The sequence below is a fragment of the Labrus mixtus genome, chromosome 10, assembly GCF_963584025.1.
Source record: "Labrus mixtus chromosome 10, fLabMix1.1, whole genome shotgun sequence".
NCBI classification, from domain to species: Eukaryota; Metazoa; Chordata; class Actinopteri; order Labriformes; family Labridae; genus Labrus; species Labrus mixtus.
The window spans coordinates 22,216,545-22,237,448 of record NC_083621.1 but is presented as its reverse complement, the minus strand read 5'-3'; the positions used below and the strand labels follow the sequence as shown (position 1 = coordinate 22,237,448).

Sequence of the window (20,904 nt, the reverse complement as noted above, 5' to 3'; positions counted from 1 at the left end):
AATAGGCTTGTACATAAGCCTGACAACTGTCAAGCCCGATGTAAAGAAGTTGGCGTCTGAGGGGAACAGTAATTTTTTCAGTTAACCTTATGTGAGTATTTCAGCCTTGTGATTTTATTTTCATAATTATTGTTTAATCACCTGAGATAATTTATATTCTGGGGGCTGGTTAGGAAGCTCAGTAGATGATCCCTACTATTATACTATATGGTATAAGTTAGGTTTCTCATGATTTCATGAACACACTAGAAAAAGGAAGATAGTAGGATAGGTCATGGCGAGCTTTTGGCCAGAGTGTAGATGAGTTTGGCTCAGGCACACTCAGGTGAGGTTTGGCCTGGCTGCAAAGACCATAGAGACACACAGGTTGTTAGCCAGTAAGCTCAAAGGCCTGTGTCTCTGTGCCACTGGTTTATTAGGCCATGGCAAAGTTTTACCTCCCCTCCAAGCCAGTAAACTCCAGTTAAACTTGGAGGTGGCACATTTACAAGTGAATTCACTTGTGTGAAAGGTAAGAAACAGATGAGGGCACAACATGAAGCCTGAGACCTGTAACAAATGGTAATATTTTTGGAAACTGAGAGTCGAATGGAGTAATCAGAGAGTGAGTGTGAGGCTGGTAAACAATGTGGTATTTTCAAGCAAAAGTATTTTTGCACTGTTGGCCTACACCCTGGTTTATTTGTGACTGTTTTTGTGTCACAAAATGTATTCTTAGGGGAAAAAAATCTAGCTAATGAACACACTGCACTGTATGAGTGTTATGAGACAACTGATACCTAGACTGATGGAGGAACATTAGTGCACATTTAAAGTCAGTGTAGAGGAGAAACCATAGGATTACTGTTAAGTGATAAAGGGCACATGTTTAATGTCCTGTAATTAAAGCTCTCATATACTTGAATATATCTGACATTAAAATCAGTTTGAAATTGTATGTGTAGACATAAAAAAACACCATAATACATTGAAGTATAGCTGTGGGTGGAAAAAAACGCCATTCAAGGTTTCACCACTGTGGATTAACAATCAACAGAATTTATCCAGGATTAAGATTACACATGCAATGTTTTAACCTGCTGCAATTTAAAACAATAGTCAGTGATGATTATAAACTCACCTACGACAGAGTATTAGAGCCATGTTAAAGACATTTGTCTTTCTAAAATGTTGAGAGTAAAGTCGTAAATTTACGAGAATAAAGTCATACATTTACAAGAGTAAAGTCGTAAATTTACAAGAATAAAGTCGTACATTTACAAGAGTAAAGTCGTAAATTTACAAGAATAAAGTCATACATTTACAAGAGTAAAGTCGTAAATTTACAAGAATAAAGTCATACATTTACAAGAGTAAAGTCGTAAATTTACAAGAATAAAGTCGTACATTTACAAGAGTAAAGTCGTAAATTTACGAGAATAAAGTCGTACATTTACAAGACTTAATTTGTAAATTAACAAGAAAAAAAGGCATACATTCAAAACTTTCACTTTTGATTTAAGTAGTCAGAAAACTAGAAAAGCGATATACAAGCACAGGTCCATTTACACTCTAATTGGTTAGCTGGATTTTTGAATTAGCAACTGTTGCCAAATATTTCCCCACTGGCCTTAAAAGGTGAAAAGAAACCAAGAATTAAAAGTTTACACTAAAAGTTTAGTGTGTGCGTTAGCAGGATTAAACATCAGTAAAAACTGTCCTAGTGTCTGTGATGTTTTTAACATAGTGTAAGTGTGGACATGTGTAGACAGTTACTTTGTTCATTTACTGGTCTCTCTCTCTCTCTCTCTCTCTCTCTCTCTCTCTCTCTCTCTGCCTATGTGTATAAGCTAAAAATGCATTAATGATGGCTCAGACAGTGACAGTACATTGACTGATGAGGGAAGGAACAAGCTCATTATTAAAGGTCTTATCACTTCTCAGCAGATGCACTCACACATACACTCACACTTACACACGGCTCACTTCTTTCTCAATGTCATGTGTGCATTTGTCACATTAATCAACATTTTGGCCCCGACTCACCTTTCTTAAGAGGTAAAAGTAAAATGATGTATTTAAGGTCAAACTTATCTGAAGCACAGAGAGCTCACTCACTGTTCCTGCTTTTAAAGGCTCACACATATCTATGCAAAGCCTTGCACATCGGTATACTGCTAAGTGGAGGATGTCGCGTCGACAGTAAATTCAGTTTTAGCTGAAACATTAGAGACATACATGCCAACATAAATCTGGTCCATGAATGCCATACAATGCTGGGGAAAAAAGACAAATCAAAGAAAGGATACAAAATAATAATCACAGCTCTATTTAGCGGGAACATTGCAGTATATATTGAAAACTGAACAACAATCTTCTAATGCACTGCACCACAGTACTTATGGCTAATGCTAACTGCAGCTGTTGCTCAGTTGGTAGGGTTGGTCGTCTCCCAACAAGAAGGTCGGGGGTTGGATCCCCAGCTCCTGCAGCCACATGTCTGATGTGTCCTTGGGCAAGACACTTAAACCCAAGAGCCTCCTACTGCTTCGTCAGCAGTGAATGTGTAAGAGTACCATCAGTGTGTGAATGGGTTGGTGTGACCGTTGGCGTAAAAGCGCTTTGAGTAGTCAGAAGACTAGAAAATCAGAACTCTAGCGTGCCCCCCCCCCCCACATGCCCAATGCGATGTTAAATCCCAAGTCCTTTAGCTTTGTGAAGAGCCTGAAGCGTAAATTGGTTTTGAACATGTTACTGTCATTATGGTAACCTCAAACAGCTACTTTCATGTCCCAGTGAGATGGGGATGTGACTGTATGACAGTTAGACAGTGATAGTGGTGCTAACGACCAGAGCTAACACCTTTACTCATATGAGATAAGATGATAAATAAATAAAAAATGTCCCCACAAACACAGTATCTTACTCTGACAAGTGCGGTTATTTGTTTATAATTTAGATTCATTGAGGAAAGTGTTTTAAAAGTTAATGGATTTCTTGCCACTTCAGTGTGTTGGCAGTTATTCCACCTGCTCAAAGTGAGCCTTTGAGACGGACAGAGAGCTACTATAGCCTACAGATAGCGGAAAGATAATTAGTTAAATCTCCATGGGTGGTTGAGCTGCCCTAAGCCCCTACTCTGGAAATAGTGTGTGTTCCCATCCATGCTGTCAGTGGGACCAGCGGCAGTAAGGTAAGAGTCCCTTAACTGATTTAAATCAACTAATTAGAAACACTAACTATATATACACACACACGCACACACACAAAGACACACATACACTGACAAATGAGTAGTTGAGGTGGCTGTAGACAAAGGGTGCCAGCTGTGCTTCTGGGTCTGAACTGAATCAACACAGTTCATTGTCTTTTTCTTGATTTTTTTTTTGTGGTTCTTCTTTTGTGAGTGGGTCATAGGGAGATTTCCTGGGATCACTCATGGATCTTTCAATGGAGCAATCTGGAGAACACAATTTCTGTAAAATTAAATCAGTTTTCACATATGCACGCCTGAAAATACTACACCATTTTAAGCACGCTGCCCCTGAAATCTTCCTGAGTTGCTTGTTCACAGAAGTCCCTCACGGCAGGAGACTAACCCTGCTGGTCACAAGAAGGAGGGGAGCTCTTAGGAGGCAATACATGACATAAGAAGTACATTGGGAAGTGCCAAGAAAGCAACAGAGTTCGCTACACGACACTATCATGAGAATGTTTTCCTTTTCATCATTCATGAACATCATTCCTTTTTTGACACAAAAACATACTGGAGAATAGAAAACATAATGAAGCAGTTTCATTACATGTACCGATATCGCAAGGTACCCGTGCATACAGTCTATCTTCATACGCCATTCACAGGATATAGATCTCCCCCTCTTGCTTGCGCCTGGTGAATTTTCCTGAATATTTCCTTCTACGTTCTCACACGAGCTCGTATAAATGCGTACAATTCACTTGGAGGCTGGCAGGAAAAACTCTGTGTAAAGTCAAAGGGAAACATTCAGCTGTTTGTGTTTAGCCATACTGCTCACCGCACAGCTCCAGGAAGATTTTAGGACTTTTGTGCTAATGTGAAAGCACTGTAAATATGTTTTACACTGGAGGTTGCATCACAAGTTGATGAAAATTTAAAAGAATAAATAGACAATTCACCTCCGATTTCAAGATGTCATGTTGGTTTTTCATCCCACACAATACTCTGTGGATACATGTGTAGGTGGGTCACTTGAATTAAAACAATAATTCTTTGAGGTGTAACACTCGCACTTTCTAACCTTTTATGCCCCGAGACGCCAATCTACCAGGGGCACAGAAACGAGCCAAGAACACATGTTGCCAACACCTTCCAGAGGGTAAAGACTACACGTCTCATAATAAAAAGATTGTCTTGAGAGAACAATCTTGGCATTCACCTCTCGCTTGATTTATACTTTTAATCCATTTATTCTTTTACAAAACACCTCAGCATTAACAGGGCGGCTGTGGCTCAGTTAGTAGAGTTGGTCGTCTCTTAACCAGAAAGTTGGGGGGTTTGATCCCCAGCTCCTGCGGCAACATGTCCCATGTGTCCTTGGGCAGGACACTTACTGTAACCACAAATTGCTCCCGCTGCTTCCTCAGCGGCATATGAATGTGTATGAATGGGATTAGTTACTTCTGATGGCCACTTTGCATAGCAGAGTGTCAATGTGTTGATATAGCCTGCGGTGTAAAGCGCTTTGAGTAGTCAGAAGACTAGAAAATAACTAAGTCCATTTACCATTTACAGTAAACAGAAACTAACACAGGTGATCATTTATGTACATGACCTGGTTATGCTAAGCTATCGTGAATGAACCACTCCAAACATTTGAACTAACTCCCCTGTACTTTCGCCAGTTTAACTCGCCTCCCTTGTTTATGTTGCATCCAAGCTCATCAGGTGTTGTTCTTTTTAACCTCCCTGTTGAGCCCTTCTCTTTTAAATGTGTGTCTTTAATCATACACCTCTAAGTGCAGAGTTACAGTAAGTGTACTTCTTTCCCCCACAGTGTGTCCCTACAGTGTGGCTCTGTTCCTGAGCAGATGGTATCAGTGCGTATGATCTACAATGAGTACACCAGTGTGTGTGTGTGTGTATGTGTGTGAGAAGAGAGGTGTACTTTGGTTTAATGTTTCCTCCACCTCAGCACTTGCATCAGGGTCACATTAAAGCCCATCGATCTCACATACACTTGCTTTCCACAGTGTTGCTTCACTCAGCCCTCAGGCGCTGGCTCTCTCTCTGAACAGGATTTTCTTTGCAACAGAAATAAGCCTATGTATATTTCAAACGGCACCAGATCATCATAACGACATTGCTATAAAGTTGGACTTGCATCATCTCTGCTATGATTCAGCTTTCTGTTTCCACATCGTCGTCGTGAACGATTCATCCTTCACAATTCATCCTTCACAATTTCTAAGCTGATGTTAAAAATCATGAAAAATTCATGAGAAAAATGTGTTTGGTCACAGCATGTTTTCATTTTTTTATTTAGTCAAAGCCCGGCTTCCACCATCTTCAGATGTCTGATGATGTAAAGGTTATATTTTAAAACGGTCCACCATCTTAGCATCGCATATTCCTGACATGGACACGGTGTTCTCCCCTACTGTTTTTATTTTCTAACTTTCCACTACTAGATAAGAATCTCTGTTGGATCAAAATACTGATCAAGTCATCATCCTTTTTTTACGGTCTGATAAAGTCCAACGCCTTCAGTGCTAATATATTTTCACATCTTCATCAAGTGGGGAGGAACATAAGTATTCTCTGTTGTGTGGTTGACTTTTTTGTTCTGCAGTTCATCGAGGGTCCACTAGAGGCTGGCTCCGAGAGCCTCAGAGAGTCACATACACAACCCATTCAAAAATGCCCGTTTTTACTGCAGAAATGATCATGTTTACAGCCTGGTACGTGTTATCCATAGTTAGGCGCGCAGCTGACAAGATTGACAGGTGGGCATGATGTAACGGTTTGTCATAAGGCTTAAACCCACCTCAGCTGCAGCTTTCAGCCTGTCGTTAGGTTGACTGAAAGTTAGGCGGAGACCGGATTTCCAACATGGTGGCTGCCACCGATGAGCCTCTGGTGCCCCCTGCAGTAACAGTCCATTAATAATTTCAGTTTATGCAGTATGTGAAACACGAGAACTGAAAATCAAACACATCAATTTGTTATGCTGGTATTACGCAAAAAAAAAACATGGGCTGATCTGAACCCTGAAGTGATGTTTGTAATCTATAAAGGGAGACAAGCAACTCCAGCACACAAATACCTTTAAAATAATATTTGACACCACTTTTATCCAGACATGACCCATGTCTGTATGTTCAGCTTTAGTTTTACAAAATGCCTTTTTTGAATGAGATTAAGGATCCCCCCCCACCACCACCACCCCCCCACCCTTGACAGAATTACACCTCTAGACTGCCAAAGGTCAGAAGAGACAGAAACTGTTGAGTAGTTTAACTGGACAGAAAACTACAAAGGTCAAAATGAAGTGATTCCTTAAATGCTCAGTCCAACACAATCCTGTCCACATAGCAGCAGTCCTCAACATCAAACTGAGAAAATGGCATAAATATTTTTCTAAATGTTAACCAATGTTCTCTTGTGTTCTGCTTCAAAGAAAGTTCATATGATGTGAATCTTAATGTCATCAGATATGAAGAAGTAAAAGAAACGGGGTCATGTTCGGTTATAAAAAGGAAACTAGCTTTTTCCATCTGTTGAGATAAGGACTGCAATAAGGCAGAGTTTATTTTTAATCTACTCCGATCCCCTGGTGAGAAGGAGTTATCTGATCTTATTGCATTAAATTGTTCTCAAATCACAGAAAAGCTACGCAAATGAGTTTCAAACTTTCTGAACTTTATGCTCCTTACACAAGTTCAAGTTTGATGACTTGAACTTTGAAGTACACACGCACACACACACACACACACACACACACACACACACACACACACACACACACACACACACACACACACACACACACACACACTCAGACACTCAGACAACCAAACAAGACTTTAAGTTTAGGAAATGCCAGATACATAAACCCCTTATGACTTCAGTCAGAGATAAGCACTTCACATACAATGACTGGCCTCTCTGGGGTCTTTCTAGTGATTATTGTTCTGTGTGATCTAATGTGCACATTACCTAACAGGACAAAATGTTGCTCTTAAGCAGAATTTTCCACTATGTTGACCTGCAAGAAGCTAACTTAGTTAGTCCGCCCTTTTGAGCATGGCAGGAGGCTCGTGGTGAATCAGAGTCTATCAGCTAAAGATGCAACGAGAAACAACACTGAAAGAGTGAGATTATTCTATACATGGTTTCACTATTCATAGGAAAACATTACAGTCTTTAATTTCGATCAGAGAGATCACAACAATAGTCTTCGGGAATTATTGACTACTGCAAAGAATTTAAGAAAAGTAAAGAATAGGAATAGAAGACAGACCAAGAGAGGAGTTAGTCTCAGTGAAGGGTTGTCTCATTAATCTCAGACCGGTGCAGTGATCCCTTCAGAATGCAAATGAAACTATCCTTCTTATCAGCAAAAACAAGGAGAGTGGTAGCGTGATAGGGGGATTGACAGGGTTGTTGGGGCAAAAAGCTGCAGTACAAGGTGAAAAGAAAAGAAGACGCGCTCTTTATAATTTTTAGATTTAAACCAACATTAACACTTTCAACAAGGGATCATTGAATCAGAAAAAGTTCAATTAGACAGCAATCTTTAAATATCAGACTCATCCATGGCAAGATTTTGTGGTCGTTGATCCATGACTTATGAATTTTGCACATGCAAGTGTTTGCGTCTGTTATGTCAGAATTACTTTTTGGTTTAAACAAATTATTTATTGAATTATTTTATTCAGGCTCGCCCACAGAAATGACTGGGCCCCTTAAAGGCCCAAATGGTCCCTCCTAGGTTATGATTTAAATCAACTTATGCACATTCAATCAGTACTGTTAGCGCTAGCCTCCTGGCTAACGTTAGCTCCCATGAGCCTTTGGAAACAGAAATAAATTTGTTAACAATTTTGTTATTGTTCGGGTCAAAAGCCTACTAATGTCGGAAACATTACAGAAAAATGTTCATTTTAAAAAGTTAAGAAAACAGGGTTTACGTTTTACAATTTATTGAAACAACAAATACAGTGTGTTTTTGTTGCTTTAGGAGGTAAAGGTGAGTATTAAGGTGTAAAATAACATTTGGTCATTGTTGCTTAAAATTAGGATGGACCATGTTTACGCTAACCTCAAAGTCTGAAATGAGGTTGTGAGCAGACTGAGACTGACAAAGACACCAACATTGGCCATAGAGCCCTAGGGCAGTTTCAACCTTTAGCCCTTCTGACAGAGTGTTGTTATAGTCCTACGTTGAATGGATGAAATGACTGAAGCATCTTTTAAAGCTCTTCTATTTAAGCCAGTTTTAAATAGTTAGATGGATTAACTTTTTGTGTGTATGAATTGAAAAATAAAGCCCATTTCCTCCTCTGCCTTTGCATTGGTAAGGCTTGATTTGGTCATGTGTTCACCAGATGAAAGCTTGTCGGTTTGAAATGCTCACACACACTCCTGATGATTAACCTTCCTCCTATGTCTCTCTTTCTCTCTCTCAGCTCTTCAGACCACTCAGCCCCCTAAGGTGCTCTTTCCTCTGGGGAGACAAGACACCGTGATAGAAATCACCCCTGGTAAGGATCAGAACCTTGGTCATTCTTAAGTTAAACCAATCATCCTCAATGTTCTCATAATAACGAAACAATCATGCTCTTTTTTTTGTGTGTGGGTGTGTGTGTGTGTGTGTGTTTTTTTCTTTCTGTTTCTCATGCATAACATAAATGTGAATTGTTTGGACACCATGGATGATTTCCTGCCAAGCCTAGACTGATGTATTTGATGTCATCAGGTTATATTGTGCTTCATGCATTTTATTCTACTTTGTGAAATAAGCAGTTTCCATATTTACAATCTACATTCGGAACAGCTTTGCCTTCGCTTTAACTTCTCAGAGAACTAAGATTCCCACATCGCACATCGCTTTGCCCGATCCGTCACACAGATAGTTACTTGAAATATCTTTTGGGAAACTAAATCTATCTGATAACTGCTCACAAGCGTTTTTCCTTTATATGAAAAGAGGGCTGCACGGTGGTGCGGTGGTTAGTGCTGTTGCTTCACAGTGATGAGTTCCTGGTTTGAATCCCGGTCTGACAGGAGCCTCTCTGTTTGGAGTTTGCATGTTCTTCGTTGAGCATTCATGCGTTCCGTCCTGGTACTCAGGATTCCTCCCACAATCCAAAGACATGCTTTTTAGGTTAAATGGTGACTTTAAATTACCAGTCAGTGTGGCTCAGAATATTTAGTCCAATATTTGAATTGCAAAAATACTTTACATAAAAATCATATGTATAATTAATACATCTTAGGGCAAGACTCCCATTCACCAGGGCCCTGGGTAAGTGTGTGTTTGACATGGGTACATTTGAAACATAGTGTAAAAACACTGTAACCCTTTTCACACATACGGAAATCTCCTGAAAAACTCCAGAGATTTGGCTACCCGGAGGGGATTTAGGCTATATGTGAACGCAAACAGCCAAATTTTTCACCTAGACGTCACCCGGAGTAGCTCCTGTCGGCCCCCTAGTATTTTTTCCGCAGAATGTCTGAGTGAGCTGATGTCTGAACGCAGCTGAATATACTCCAGATTTCAATTTGAGCCAATCGAAAGAGAATGAAGTCTATACACTGACTGCCTAAAGTGTCTGCATGCGACCACTACGATCTCCGTGCACGTAATTAATCGGCTGCATTCTGTTTTCTGTTCATCAGTAAGTTGTTCTCCTCTCTTTTGTGGATGTTGTCATTCCATTGGATTACACATAGCATTGATATAAAGGCAAATATTCTCATTATAGCGTCGTGTAGCGGACTCTGTTGCTACGGCCGCTACTTCTGCGTTGTTTTTTTACGTCACGTCTCACCTCGGGAAATCCCCCGCGCCCCCTCCCCTCTGACAGGGATAGCCTCCAGCTGTGAGGAGCATATGTGAACGGCTAGGTCGGGAGAATCTCTGACGAAGTCCTCCTGTAAATATCTAGATATTATCCGGAGTGCATATGTGAAAACGGCTTATGAGTGGTCAGGAGACATGAATACACAGTGTAAGTACAGTAGTGTGCATTTACCATTCAAATTTCTATATATTTTATTAATCTTGTAAGTGAAATAGGCTTATGTTGCCAGAGGTAACTCCTATCTATTTTATTAAACCAGGAAATAAACTCGAAGAGATTAAAAATCTCTTTTTCAAGAGTGTCCTGGCCGAGACAGACAGAGGCACAATTTACAGAGTTTCACACAAACAACGAGCAGCCAAACATACAAATACAAAAAATATACATTGTTAGACATTAAAAGACACAGATGTTTGTCTAGATCATCCACAAACACATCAGAGAGAACATCTACAGCCAGATGGGTCTGCCTCCAAGTCCTTTAACATCCTCTTAAAAGCATCCAAGGAGAGAAGTTTGTTAAGTCTCTTAAGTCTCTTTTGTAATTCGTTCCAAGTAAAGGGACGCCTTTTTCCCCAGTTCACTTCTGACTACTGGAACAGACAGAAAGAAAAGGTCCTGGGATCGAAGATTATAAGTCCCTGGCCTGCAACCCGACTATGAACAGTCAAAGCACATCCCCAATTGTTGATTCTGAGGTTGTTAAAGTGTTGGTTAACTCATCACATCCTCCATCAGGTATGAGGTCAGTTTTAGTGACAGTACAGTAGCCTTAGATAGAGCTGCTGTGGATTTGTTGTCTAAAGTCAGACAGTCAAAGCATGTTGCCTCTTCTTTGAACACTGTCGCACCGCAGGCCTTCTGCTCTTTATCAGTCTGCGTCCCCCCCCCCCCCCCCCCATCCCTGTCCTGCTGCACTTTTGTTCTTTTATCTCCTCCAGTCAGCGATTAACAATGACTTATGAGCTGATACGTGCTCAATCCAATTTACTCTGAGCCAAAACATTTACAGAGCCCGCACAGAAGTCGCTTCAGCGCTGCCTTATCTACTAGCAGGGAGAGAAAAAAAATCTGACATTTTCAAATGTAGTCGTTTTCTATTACTGGGTGATTTTCAGATTGAGAGTAACGGCTGTTTGGATTGGCAACTTCAACGTCAACATAAAACCTGTCATTTAAGCACTGCGGAGACAAGCATGACAGCAGGGAATATAAACATTTAAAGGGATCTCATTATGATTTGCATATGATATGTACTAAATACAGCGAGTTGCTTTCCGATGCTGCTGCATCTTTGCCAGCTGTGTGTTCATGTGTGTTTGTGTGTACATGCTCAGTGTGCGTGTCCTGCTGTTCAGGGGTCTCTCTGACATTGTTAGAACTGCAGGCTGAAGCTGTGTGTGGATGTGTGTGTTTTCATTAACTCCAGATTGATGTAGTTATAAATAGGCCCTAAGGCCTCTGTACACTGATTGAAGCAGGGACACCTTATAATGGGCAACCGCAACCCCCCCCCCCCCCCCCCCCCCTTCCAAGCCTGCACAAACTTACAACTACAGCAATTCAAAAGCACAGTACAGTACAAAACACATTAGCACACACACACACACACTATACTCTCACAGTGTGACCCTGCAGTGCATTTTTAATTATCATCTTGTTTTAACCTGAGGGAGATTTACATCAGCAACCACAGTTATGTAGTTCCCTGTTTTCCCCTCCCCTTCTCTCGTCCTCTTCTCTGCAGTCATAACAGTCACTTTTTCATTTCTCTCCTCATCTTATCTCTCTCTCTCTCTTTCTTTATTGACTGTTGGCTCCTTTGCCTTGTGTTCCTCCCTTTCTTATTATCTCATTCTTATTCATTTTCGTTTCACTTGCTGCCATTCCACATATTTCCCCCATCTCTTCTTCGTTTCTCATTATTTTCTAATGCTGAGGGTTATAAACACAATTTACTACGCTTATTATCATTATTATACTGAAGAGGGCTACTGCCGGGGACAGACAAAAAAAGAAACTAATAATGATAAGAATGAAAGAATGAGAAAAATAGAATTCTTAAAGTGAGAGTTGCGGCGCTTGAGGGGTTTTTTGTGGATCCCCTGATAAAGATTAGCCTTTAAAACCTTCTTTGTGAAGGTATGTGCTTCACATTCAGAACTGTCAGCATTATTAGCAGTTTAGGAAGCCTGAAAATTGGCTCAGAATAAATACATTTCTCTAAATGTGTGCCTTATAAAATGGTGATTACTAATAGTGCTTTCACACTTGCAAAAAATCGGAGGATCTGTACGTGTGAACACAGACAGACATTTTTCGCTTGGACTTCACCCGGAGATTCTCCTGCAAGACCCCTAGAATTTTTTCCGCAGCAAGTCCGAGTGAGCTGATGTGAGAACACAGCAGGATATTCTCCAGAGAATTCACCTGGAGCTGATGGGAGGGGGAGTGATGTTTATATACTTTTACTGCTGCACAGTGCAAAGAGTTTTGCAAGGCACCGCTATGATCTCCAGTATGATCTTCTCCGCTTCATTGATATGAAGGCAAATATTCCCATGATAGCGTCATATAGTGGACTTTTGTTGTTTTTTAACATCACCTCTTACCTCGGGAGACCCCCCTCCCGTCTGACAGGGATATTCTCCCGCCGTGAGGAGCATTATGTGAACAGCCAGGTCAGGAGAATATCCGGAGCAGTCCTCCTGAATTTATCTAAATATTTTCAGGAGCGTTTAGTGAAAACATCTTAAGTGAAGTTATTCGAATAATCCACAAAAGATTCATTCAGTAGGCCAACATTCAACAATGAATACAAATATTTCCCAATATGAGCCAAAAGAAAATAACTGACAGAGCTATTTGATGAATTTAGCAAGATAGTGAAACTGATGAAAAAGGGTCCATAAACCCATGAGTGATAAATTGTGATATGACTTTTAATGGAAGTGCTCCTTTCTTTCTTCACAAGCTTAACAAAGGTTCATCATGTATCCGTCATCTCTCTTTGTAATACTCTCTGATTAGAAAGCTTGATCCAAAGGCAACTGGACGGGTTGAAGATCTCAAGCAGTCCAGTTGCCTTTGGATCAAGCTTTCTAATTTACCATGACCTGGATGACTGAGAACCTACACAGACATAATACTCTCAGAGCTAAATAACATATTTAGAGTCAATGAACCTCAGCTTTACTGTTGTTTACCTCTAATCAAACCCTACAAAACAAACTCCTCAGACTTCTTTACACTCACTCGTTGCACTTCAATACAGCGACCACTTACAGGATTGACTGAGCCTTTTTAAGAGTCCTGAGCGTAAACACATCACAAAAGTCACTCCGAGTAGAGTAAAACAGAGACCATTTTTATTTTCCAATGTGAATGTAATGCTCTTCTGTACCTTGTTTAGCTTCTTGGAGTTTTGCCTCTGTTTAAGATCAATTTGAATTTGGACAGAAAAAGGTCTGGCTTGGAGTGCCGATAGCCTGGCGGTTATGACGCGCGCCCCTTGTACAGAGGCTGTGGTCCTTGTCGCAGAGGCCGTGGGTTTGAATCCGACCTCCCCACGTTTCCTGTCTCTCTTCAGCTAAAGGCAAAAACGGCTCAAAAAACGATTTTAAAATTGTACCCATTCCTTGTACACATCACTCTAATAATGGAAATGTATCTTTGTAAAAAAAAAAAAACAGATTTAAAAGGTTTAAAGAGCCAATTGAAGAATATACAGATTGATTATGACAAAAAATATCCATTAAGTCTTTAGACACACACACACACACACACACACACACACACACACAGTATTCACTGTCAGTGTGAGCTAGCTTCTGAAAGGCAGGGTAAGATAAGGAGGCAGGCTTTCTGTCTTTTCCTCTTACTCCCCTCTTGTCTGTCTTTCTCCGTCTGTCTCTGTCTTCTTCTTTCCCCATCACGTTTATCTCCCTGTCTGTCTTCCTCTGCCTCAGCGAGGTGTTTGCCTCCATCTCTCTTTCCTCACATCAGTCAGCCTTCCCTCTTCTACTCTCGTTTTTTTCTCTAACTGTCCCTTTGTCTTTGTCTTTCTACTCTCTCTGTCTTTAGATGTGCCCTCAAACCGCGATGCATCATGTCATTATTTCCTTTCAAACTGTGACAGAGAGATAATGTGAGGTGGGAGATTTTCATTTTTGAGAGAGACTGGTTGCTTTTGCATTTGTTATGCATCCTATTCAAGGTCTTGTATGTCATAGGCGGTACACAATGGATCCAAGTTGTGAAATTACCGACACTAACAAACCATTAAAATAAAGATTTCATTAATATCTACCGCTGCAGAGCTGATAGCTTTCACTTTAGTCAATGTGTGTGGTTTCACTGTTTGCGTCTCAGCTCCGTCCAAGCTTTGGCAGTGTGGAGCCCTCTGCAGCAGATACACAAGGCTTCTATTTTTGCCAGATGCCGAAGCACAGCGCATCAATTCACCACAGAGAAGATCGAGCGGGACAGGAAGTCACACAAAAATCCAGGTTTATTTTCAGAATAAAACACTTTGGGCCTTTTTGCCTTTAACAGATAGGACAGTTGAAGAACTACATGATTATGTTAGTGAGGAGAGAGAGCTGGGGATGACATGCAGCAAAGGGCCGAGGTCGGATTTGAACCCACAGCCTCTGCGACTGGGACTATAGCCTCTGTACATGGGGTGCGGGACATAACCACTAATATAAACAGGCTGTTCGCCGACTTGACAGACACAGAATAGAGGTCAAGAGAAAGATGTGATGGAAGGAAAAAGTATTTAAAGCACAAGAAAGACATAACAGGTGAAATGGTGATAGATCTACATGAAGCATAATAAAAAAAAAAAGGGTTTTGTTCTTTCTGTCGCTCTTTCTTTCATTTGTCATCTGCAGCCCTCATGAATACGGTAATCAGCTTTTGTTTGCAACCTTAATGGAGAGGGAGGGACTGGAAGCAAAGAGAGAGTGGAAGAGAAGTAGATTAAGAGGAGCTGATGAGCGTGACGGAGGTGTTTGATGGAGGTGAGTCAGTCGGTGAAACATCTGTTTTGACTGTGTTTTTCATGACAGAGATAACAATAGCAAGACAAGCTCCTGGTGAAGTGGGCTTAAGATTGCAAGGTTAATAGTTTTTAGTCCCAGGGCTGGCCAGGAAGGTATTTGCAGGGATATTGAACCATTCATATTGTTGGCCTAGAGGTCAACTACTGTTCAAGTACAACCTCTTGACTGGTTCATCCGTTCCTCTCACTGAATTTCAAGCCATACAGTTTTATTGAAAGGTACTGCTCATGGCCATGTTTTGACAAAAGATAGATCAAATTTGGTTTGTTAGCCCATTGTTTGCCATTGAGATAAAAGTTTAAAAAACATTCTGTCATTTCAGGCTTTACAGTGTAGATTCGGTTGGGGATTTTGGTTGAAGTTGCAAGAGGAGAACAAATGTTTGGGGATCCAGATTACTTATGAGAATACAATTTTCTCTTATTTCCTGTCTCTCTTTGACGTCAGTTCTTGGCTTTCTTGGCAGTTCAGCAACTCCAACAGGTTGTTTAATATCGCAAGCCCACTTGTACTCTGTACATATATATTTTTTTAAGTATGTAATCATTCTTATTGCATTGTCGTAAATCCTTAGTATCACATACAGGACTATTAGGTTGGGCACCACCAATACTTCCTCTGTTAGCTTCTGCTTTCAAAGTTAAGTTTCAATGTGAACTCCTGATGATAATAAGTCATTTGATTAATGCATCCACTTTCTTACTTAGACAAACCAAGGAACCAACAAACATAAGAGCGTGGAGCTGGAGTAACACACACAGGCTCACACACCAAGTTCAACACAGGGAAACGGTACCGTGTAGCAGCTGACGGGGACATGGTCTGTGAAGCAGCAGGTTCAGTCACAGGGAAGCAGTAGCAGTCCGTATTAGCAAGGTATCTGACAGAAAAAGGTGGAAGCCAGGTCGGAATCAGGCAGAGAATCAGGAGCCAAGACGCTGTGCAGACTTGCTCGGGAGCAGGCACAACAACCCAGGCAGGGGGGTCCAAGGGAAAAAGATTAGGAACCACTGATCTACAACTTCCTGTTGTTCCTAAAAACAAAAAAGAGTTTATAAAAGCTCTGTGAAGGAGCAGGGGTCTTATCACCAGGGATGCAAAGGGGTTTGAACCCAGCACAGGGGGAAATGACCCGGAACACTTTCTTGCTGTTCAAACAGAAAAACTTGGTTCACTTAGAGGAAAAGCTTCTGCTTGTGTCCGACACACCCTGGGATTGAATTGTTTGAATTTCCATTTGACATGTAAAGGAGGATAAATTGTTCAGACTTTATGATGCAACACCATCACTTTGCCTTTTGGGGTAAACCTTCCATATGTCAACAGACTTTACCCTGGGCATCTCCAAACTAGAGCCGGACTGATTAATCGGCCATCCTGATATTGGCCGATAGCCAGTCACCATAGGTATTGGCTAATTTTATCACAGATATGCCCCGATATTACTAATAATCATCCTACCATTCCTTCCTTACCTTTATGTAGGACCCTCACTTGTATGGAAAAGAATTAGATGAAAGACATCCGGGTTTAGAGGATGAAATTATATTTTATGTTAAATCAATCGCTCTGGTATTGAAATCTTTTGCAGATTTTCAAAATGTTTAGTTCAGTGTAACTTGACTTTTCTTTTGCTTTTATTTAGATGGGACAGTGGACAGAGTAGGACATGTGGCTTAAAGAGAGTGGGGTAAGACATGGCCGAAAGAGCCACAGGTCGGACTTGAACCAGGCCCGCCCACTCGATGACTAAAGCCTCCGAGTTGGGACCTAATCTGCGCCCCGGAATTTGATTTTTCTAACCATGGTTAATAGACCTCAGGCACTTTTGTTACATTTTTAACAACAATAGGAAAAACAATCTAACTAACTAAAACAAGCACATGTGTTTCAGCCAGACTCCATGCATGAATATGACAAAGATCTCGGTCTAGACCTTCTCTTTTTGTTAGTGTCTTCAGATAAAGTTTGTTATGAATTGGCACTAAAAAAAAATCGAGATAGACTGATTGATTGAAATTGATAAAATCAAGTATGTTGGCGAGGTCTTGAGATATGTATTTTGTTACAAATAATTCACCAGTAATTGCAAAATAAAAGACACAAACAATATTTTAGAGCTTTCCTACTAAACTGAGTTCAGTTGTTGCTGTCCAAAAGACGTGCTGGAACACTGTGTGGTTCACTCTCTGTGTTTCCATCAATGTCTAATTATGTCTCCTCTTCTCCTTCCCTCTCTCTTTCCGCAACTCTAACTCTCAGTGGGATAAAGATCCTGTGGAGCCAGGATCTGAATTTTATTAAGTAGAAATCCCCTTTGAAAGTCCATCCAGACAAGACCGCTGTGTGTGTGTGTGTGTGTGTGTGTGTGTGTGTGTGTGTGTGTGTGTGTGTGTGTGTGTGTGTGTGTGTGTGTGTGTGTGTGAACAAGTCTGAAAGGATTAATGTCTGTAATGTGAATGGCTCTTGATGAGGTTGGACATCTGCCATGAAGTGTCTTCGGTACCTGAAGTGCATGTTAGGCTCGAGACGACTTCACAGATAAATAAAGTTTTTTTCAATCATATGGGAATGATCTCCCCCAAATTCTTTTAAGTTTTCCTTTATATTCTTCCCTTATATTCTCTCACAAAAATAATGCAAATAAAACATCTGGAAAGGTCAAAATCTGAAAGCCATTGAACAGCTGTTTGTCTGAAATGTAATGTAAGACACGTGAATCATCGTACACATGGAAACTTCACGATTTTGTGAGCTTCAGCACAAGAGTCATCGTAGGGCGCACTCACACTAGGTCCAGTTGTCCTGTAAGTAAGGAATGATTGTCCCCCCCCCTCCCCCCATTCCCCCGCTGGACTGCACTCACACAGCTGCAGGACTAACCGGACCTGAGCACGGTTACCTGGCTTTACTTGATCATGAAGCGTGCTTAGTTTACAAGTCAGACAAATATCGAGAGGCGGACGTAGCAGCAAAGAAGAGAAAATATAATCATAGTGAGGTGAAATGCCACGCGGATACAGCTCGTTCCCAAACAAGGGTGAACCTTGTTTCGGCTTTCACCCGCGAACGTGGAGTTGGCTTTTTTTCTGTTGGACAGGCAGGTGCAATACACCGGCGGTTAGCTCGTGCTAGCGTGCAGTAGCTTACAGTGTAGGTAAGAGTAGTAAACGTACATGCCAATCAGAGACTGTTCTTGAGAAAGCTAAGGATTTTTAATGTTGACAAATCTCTTCTGAAAATGTTTTATTCATCTTTTATTGTGTCCATTTTGACTTTTGTGATGATCTGCTGGTTTGGTAACCTCAGCATCACTCACAGAAACAGGCTGGGAAATATTGTTAAACTATGCCGAAAGATATTTGGAGTTGACTTGAATGATCTTGGCCATGTTTTTCAAGTAAGAGCCACTCGAAAGGCAAAGACCCTCAGCACCCCCTGCATGCAGAGTTTAGACTTCTGCCGCCAGGGAGGAGGTTCACTTATGTAAGGAGGTCGAAATCAAATAGATACCTGAAGTCGTTTGTTCCATCAGCTGTTGGGTTTTTAAATAAGCTGTAGGTATTGTTGCCTGTACACTTTTACTATGGACTGTTGGTCCTTTGTCTCTTAACTCACTCACGCCCATCATGATGATATCCATGGTAGTTATGTTTTATGAATGTATTTATGTCATTGTGCTGTTTTTATGGATGTATTGACTACCTCTGTTGCAAACCAAATTGCCCCTCGGGGACAATAAAGATTTTCCAAATCCAAATCCAAAATCCAAATGCTAACCCGGCAGTAAGGCTGCGCTTCTGGTAGCGCTGAGCCCAGACAGAGCCTTACTGACTCCACCTTTAACCACTTTTTCATTTCTATCCTCAAAGGAAGCTTCCGTCCTCAATTTTCCAAGTCAGCTGGATATACTGTACAATTTAAGGCAAAATTATATACAAAAGTATTCTGCAGCTCTTCTTTAATAATCATATCTTCTTCTGTATCTATGTCTGAGCATTCATTCATTATGTGTCTCTAACTTTGCGTTTGTTGGCGTGTTAGTGTAAGGGCAACACTTTTTTAACCCTCTTAACATTTTCACGCCTTGAACCGCTCAGGGATCGCAAGCTCGAGGAGAGAGGCCAAAGAGGAATCTTAAGTGGAATAGTTTGTTTCCATCACTTAGACGTATAATGGAGGCTAAGAGGTCTTTAACACTCACTCTGCTGCTACAATGTGCAACGCTGCTCATCTGAGTTGACTTCTAAAGGGTTTTATGACCTTAACACAGTAATTGATACACAGCAAGTTTTCACACAACTTTAAAGGTCAATATCCTCCCAATCCTCAAAAGGATTACAGGAAACTCTTCCTGCCAGCCATGATTAAATTATATTGTCTTTTCTTACTATGGATCATGTTATATTGTGCTTTTCAAATCTTCTGGAAATGCAGCTGACTAAACTGAAAACAAGTATGGTGAATTTGAGCTTTCAAAGGCGAAATTCAGCAAATATTTTTGCAAATAGAGAATGATTCAGACACAACAACATTGAAAAGTTCAGTAATCAAAGGGGCTAACTTCTGCATTTATTTTTTAGCCACTATTTGTATTTAAAAAATTTGAAGTGCAGTTTTTGAAAGGTTTATAAGCTTACACTGACTAATGATAGCAAGCTAAGTGTGATGCAGAGTCAGAATGGCCTCAAAGTGAAAGGCACAGGTGTCAGTACTAAAAGTCACACAGCTTAATTATAGCTGCTTCTGTTTAAGAATCCTGACATTATGCATTGAACCCTTAATAGGATTCAGCCATTGCTAATGACAGTAATAACAGTTCTTTCCCTACTATGACAAGTCAAAAGGCCCTCGTATTTTGGCAGCATAAAGCGTGCTGTCAAAAGCAAAGGCCACTAAGTGATTTTTCCATTTTGCTCATTACACTGCACACGCTCTGGATGCCTATAGGGCAGGGTGCTACAGGGTTGGGTGAAGTTGCTGGACATATGTGTGTTTTGGGTGTAACACGAATTAGATCAGAGTGGCAGCACTCATTCCCTTTAGGAGCCAAGTGTGCCTGCAGGCTGGCACTCATTCACACTGATGATTTTTATATATTTTCTTTAATTGACCAAACTCCAGCCATCTTATTTAACTTTCAAATAATATTAAAATCGAACCATATACACTGCACGCTTTTTAGAGGGAGAGCGCATGGTGTGTGTGTGTGTGTGTGTGTGTAACAAGCTCAGTAGAAGTTTGTTTTTTAACCCTCCAATGTAAGCCCATCTTTTAAATTCATCCTATAAGTATCAGGAACTTACAACCCCACAGGCTTTAGACTTTAGACCTGGTTCTAGGTGGTCTGAGCCCAATTGTTTTCTGTTACCGTAAGACAGGTGAGTAAAAATAATAAATGCCTGAGTGGAAAAATAGCGCCAGGAATCACTACTATAAATCACACCTGATCATTTAAAAATATTTTTGCAATAATATTTTATGATTTTTGTGGTTTATAAAGGGCATTATTCCAAAAGACGGGCTGACCCTCTCTCTCTCTCTCTCTCTCTCTCCGGTCTACCTGCAGCTGCCAAGACATGAAACGCTAAAATATCTGTAACACCCTGAGAGCAACTTTAAAATTGAAATTGACCAGTCACTCACTCACAGGCCTGGAGCTGTTGAAGCCATAGATGTCTCCAGCAATCCTGTGACTAAATGTAATTTTTATGCAATCCTTCTTTTAGCCTACTTTGTTAACCATTGTCCCAAAGCTAGAGAAGTAGAACATGTTTCAGGAGCCCTCGGG

At 40.7% G+C, this 20,904-nt stretch overlaps 1 protein-coding gene across 2 annotated transcripts in view; it reads left to right on the top strand.

Annotated features, from left to right (window-relative positions):
* Positions 1–20,904, top strand: part of il1rapl2 (interleukin 1 receptor accessory protein-like 2) — a 288,013-nt gene that overhangs the window by 223,465 nt on the left and 43,644 nt on the right. For both annotated transcript variants that reach the window (XM_061048776.1, XM_061048777.1), the window contains exon 6: positions 8,647–8,721. In XM_061048776.1, the coding sequence (XP_060904759.1) occupies positions 8,647–8,721 (75 nt within the window). The remainder of the gene's footprint in view (positions 1–8,646; positions 8,722–20,904) is intronic.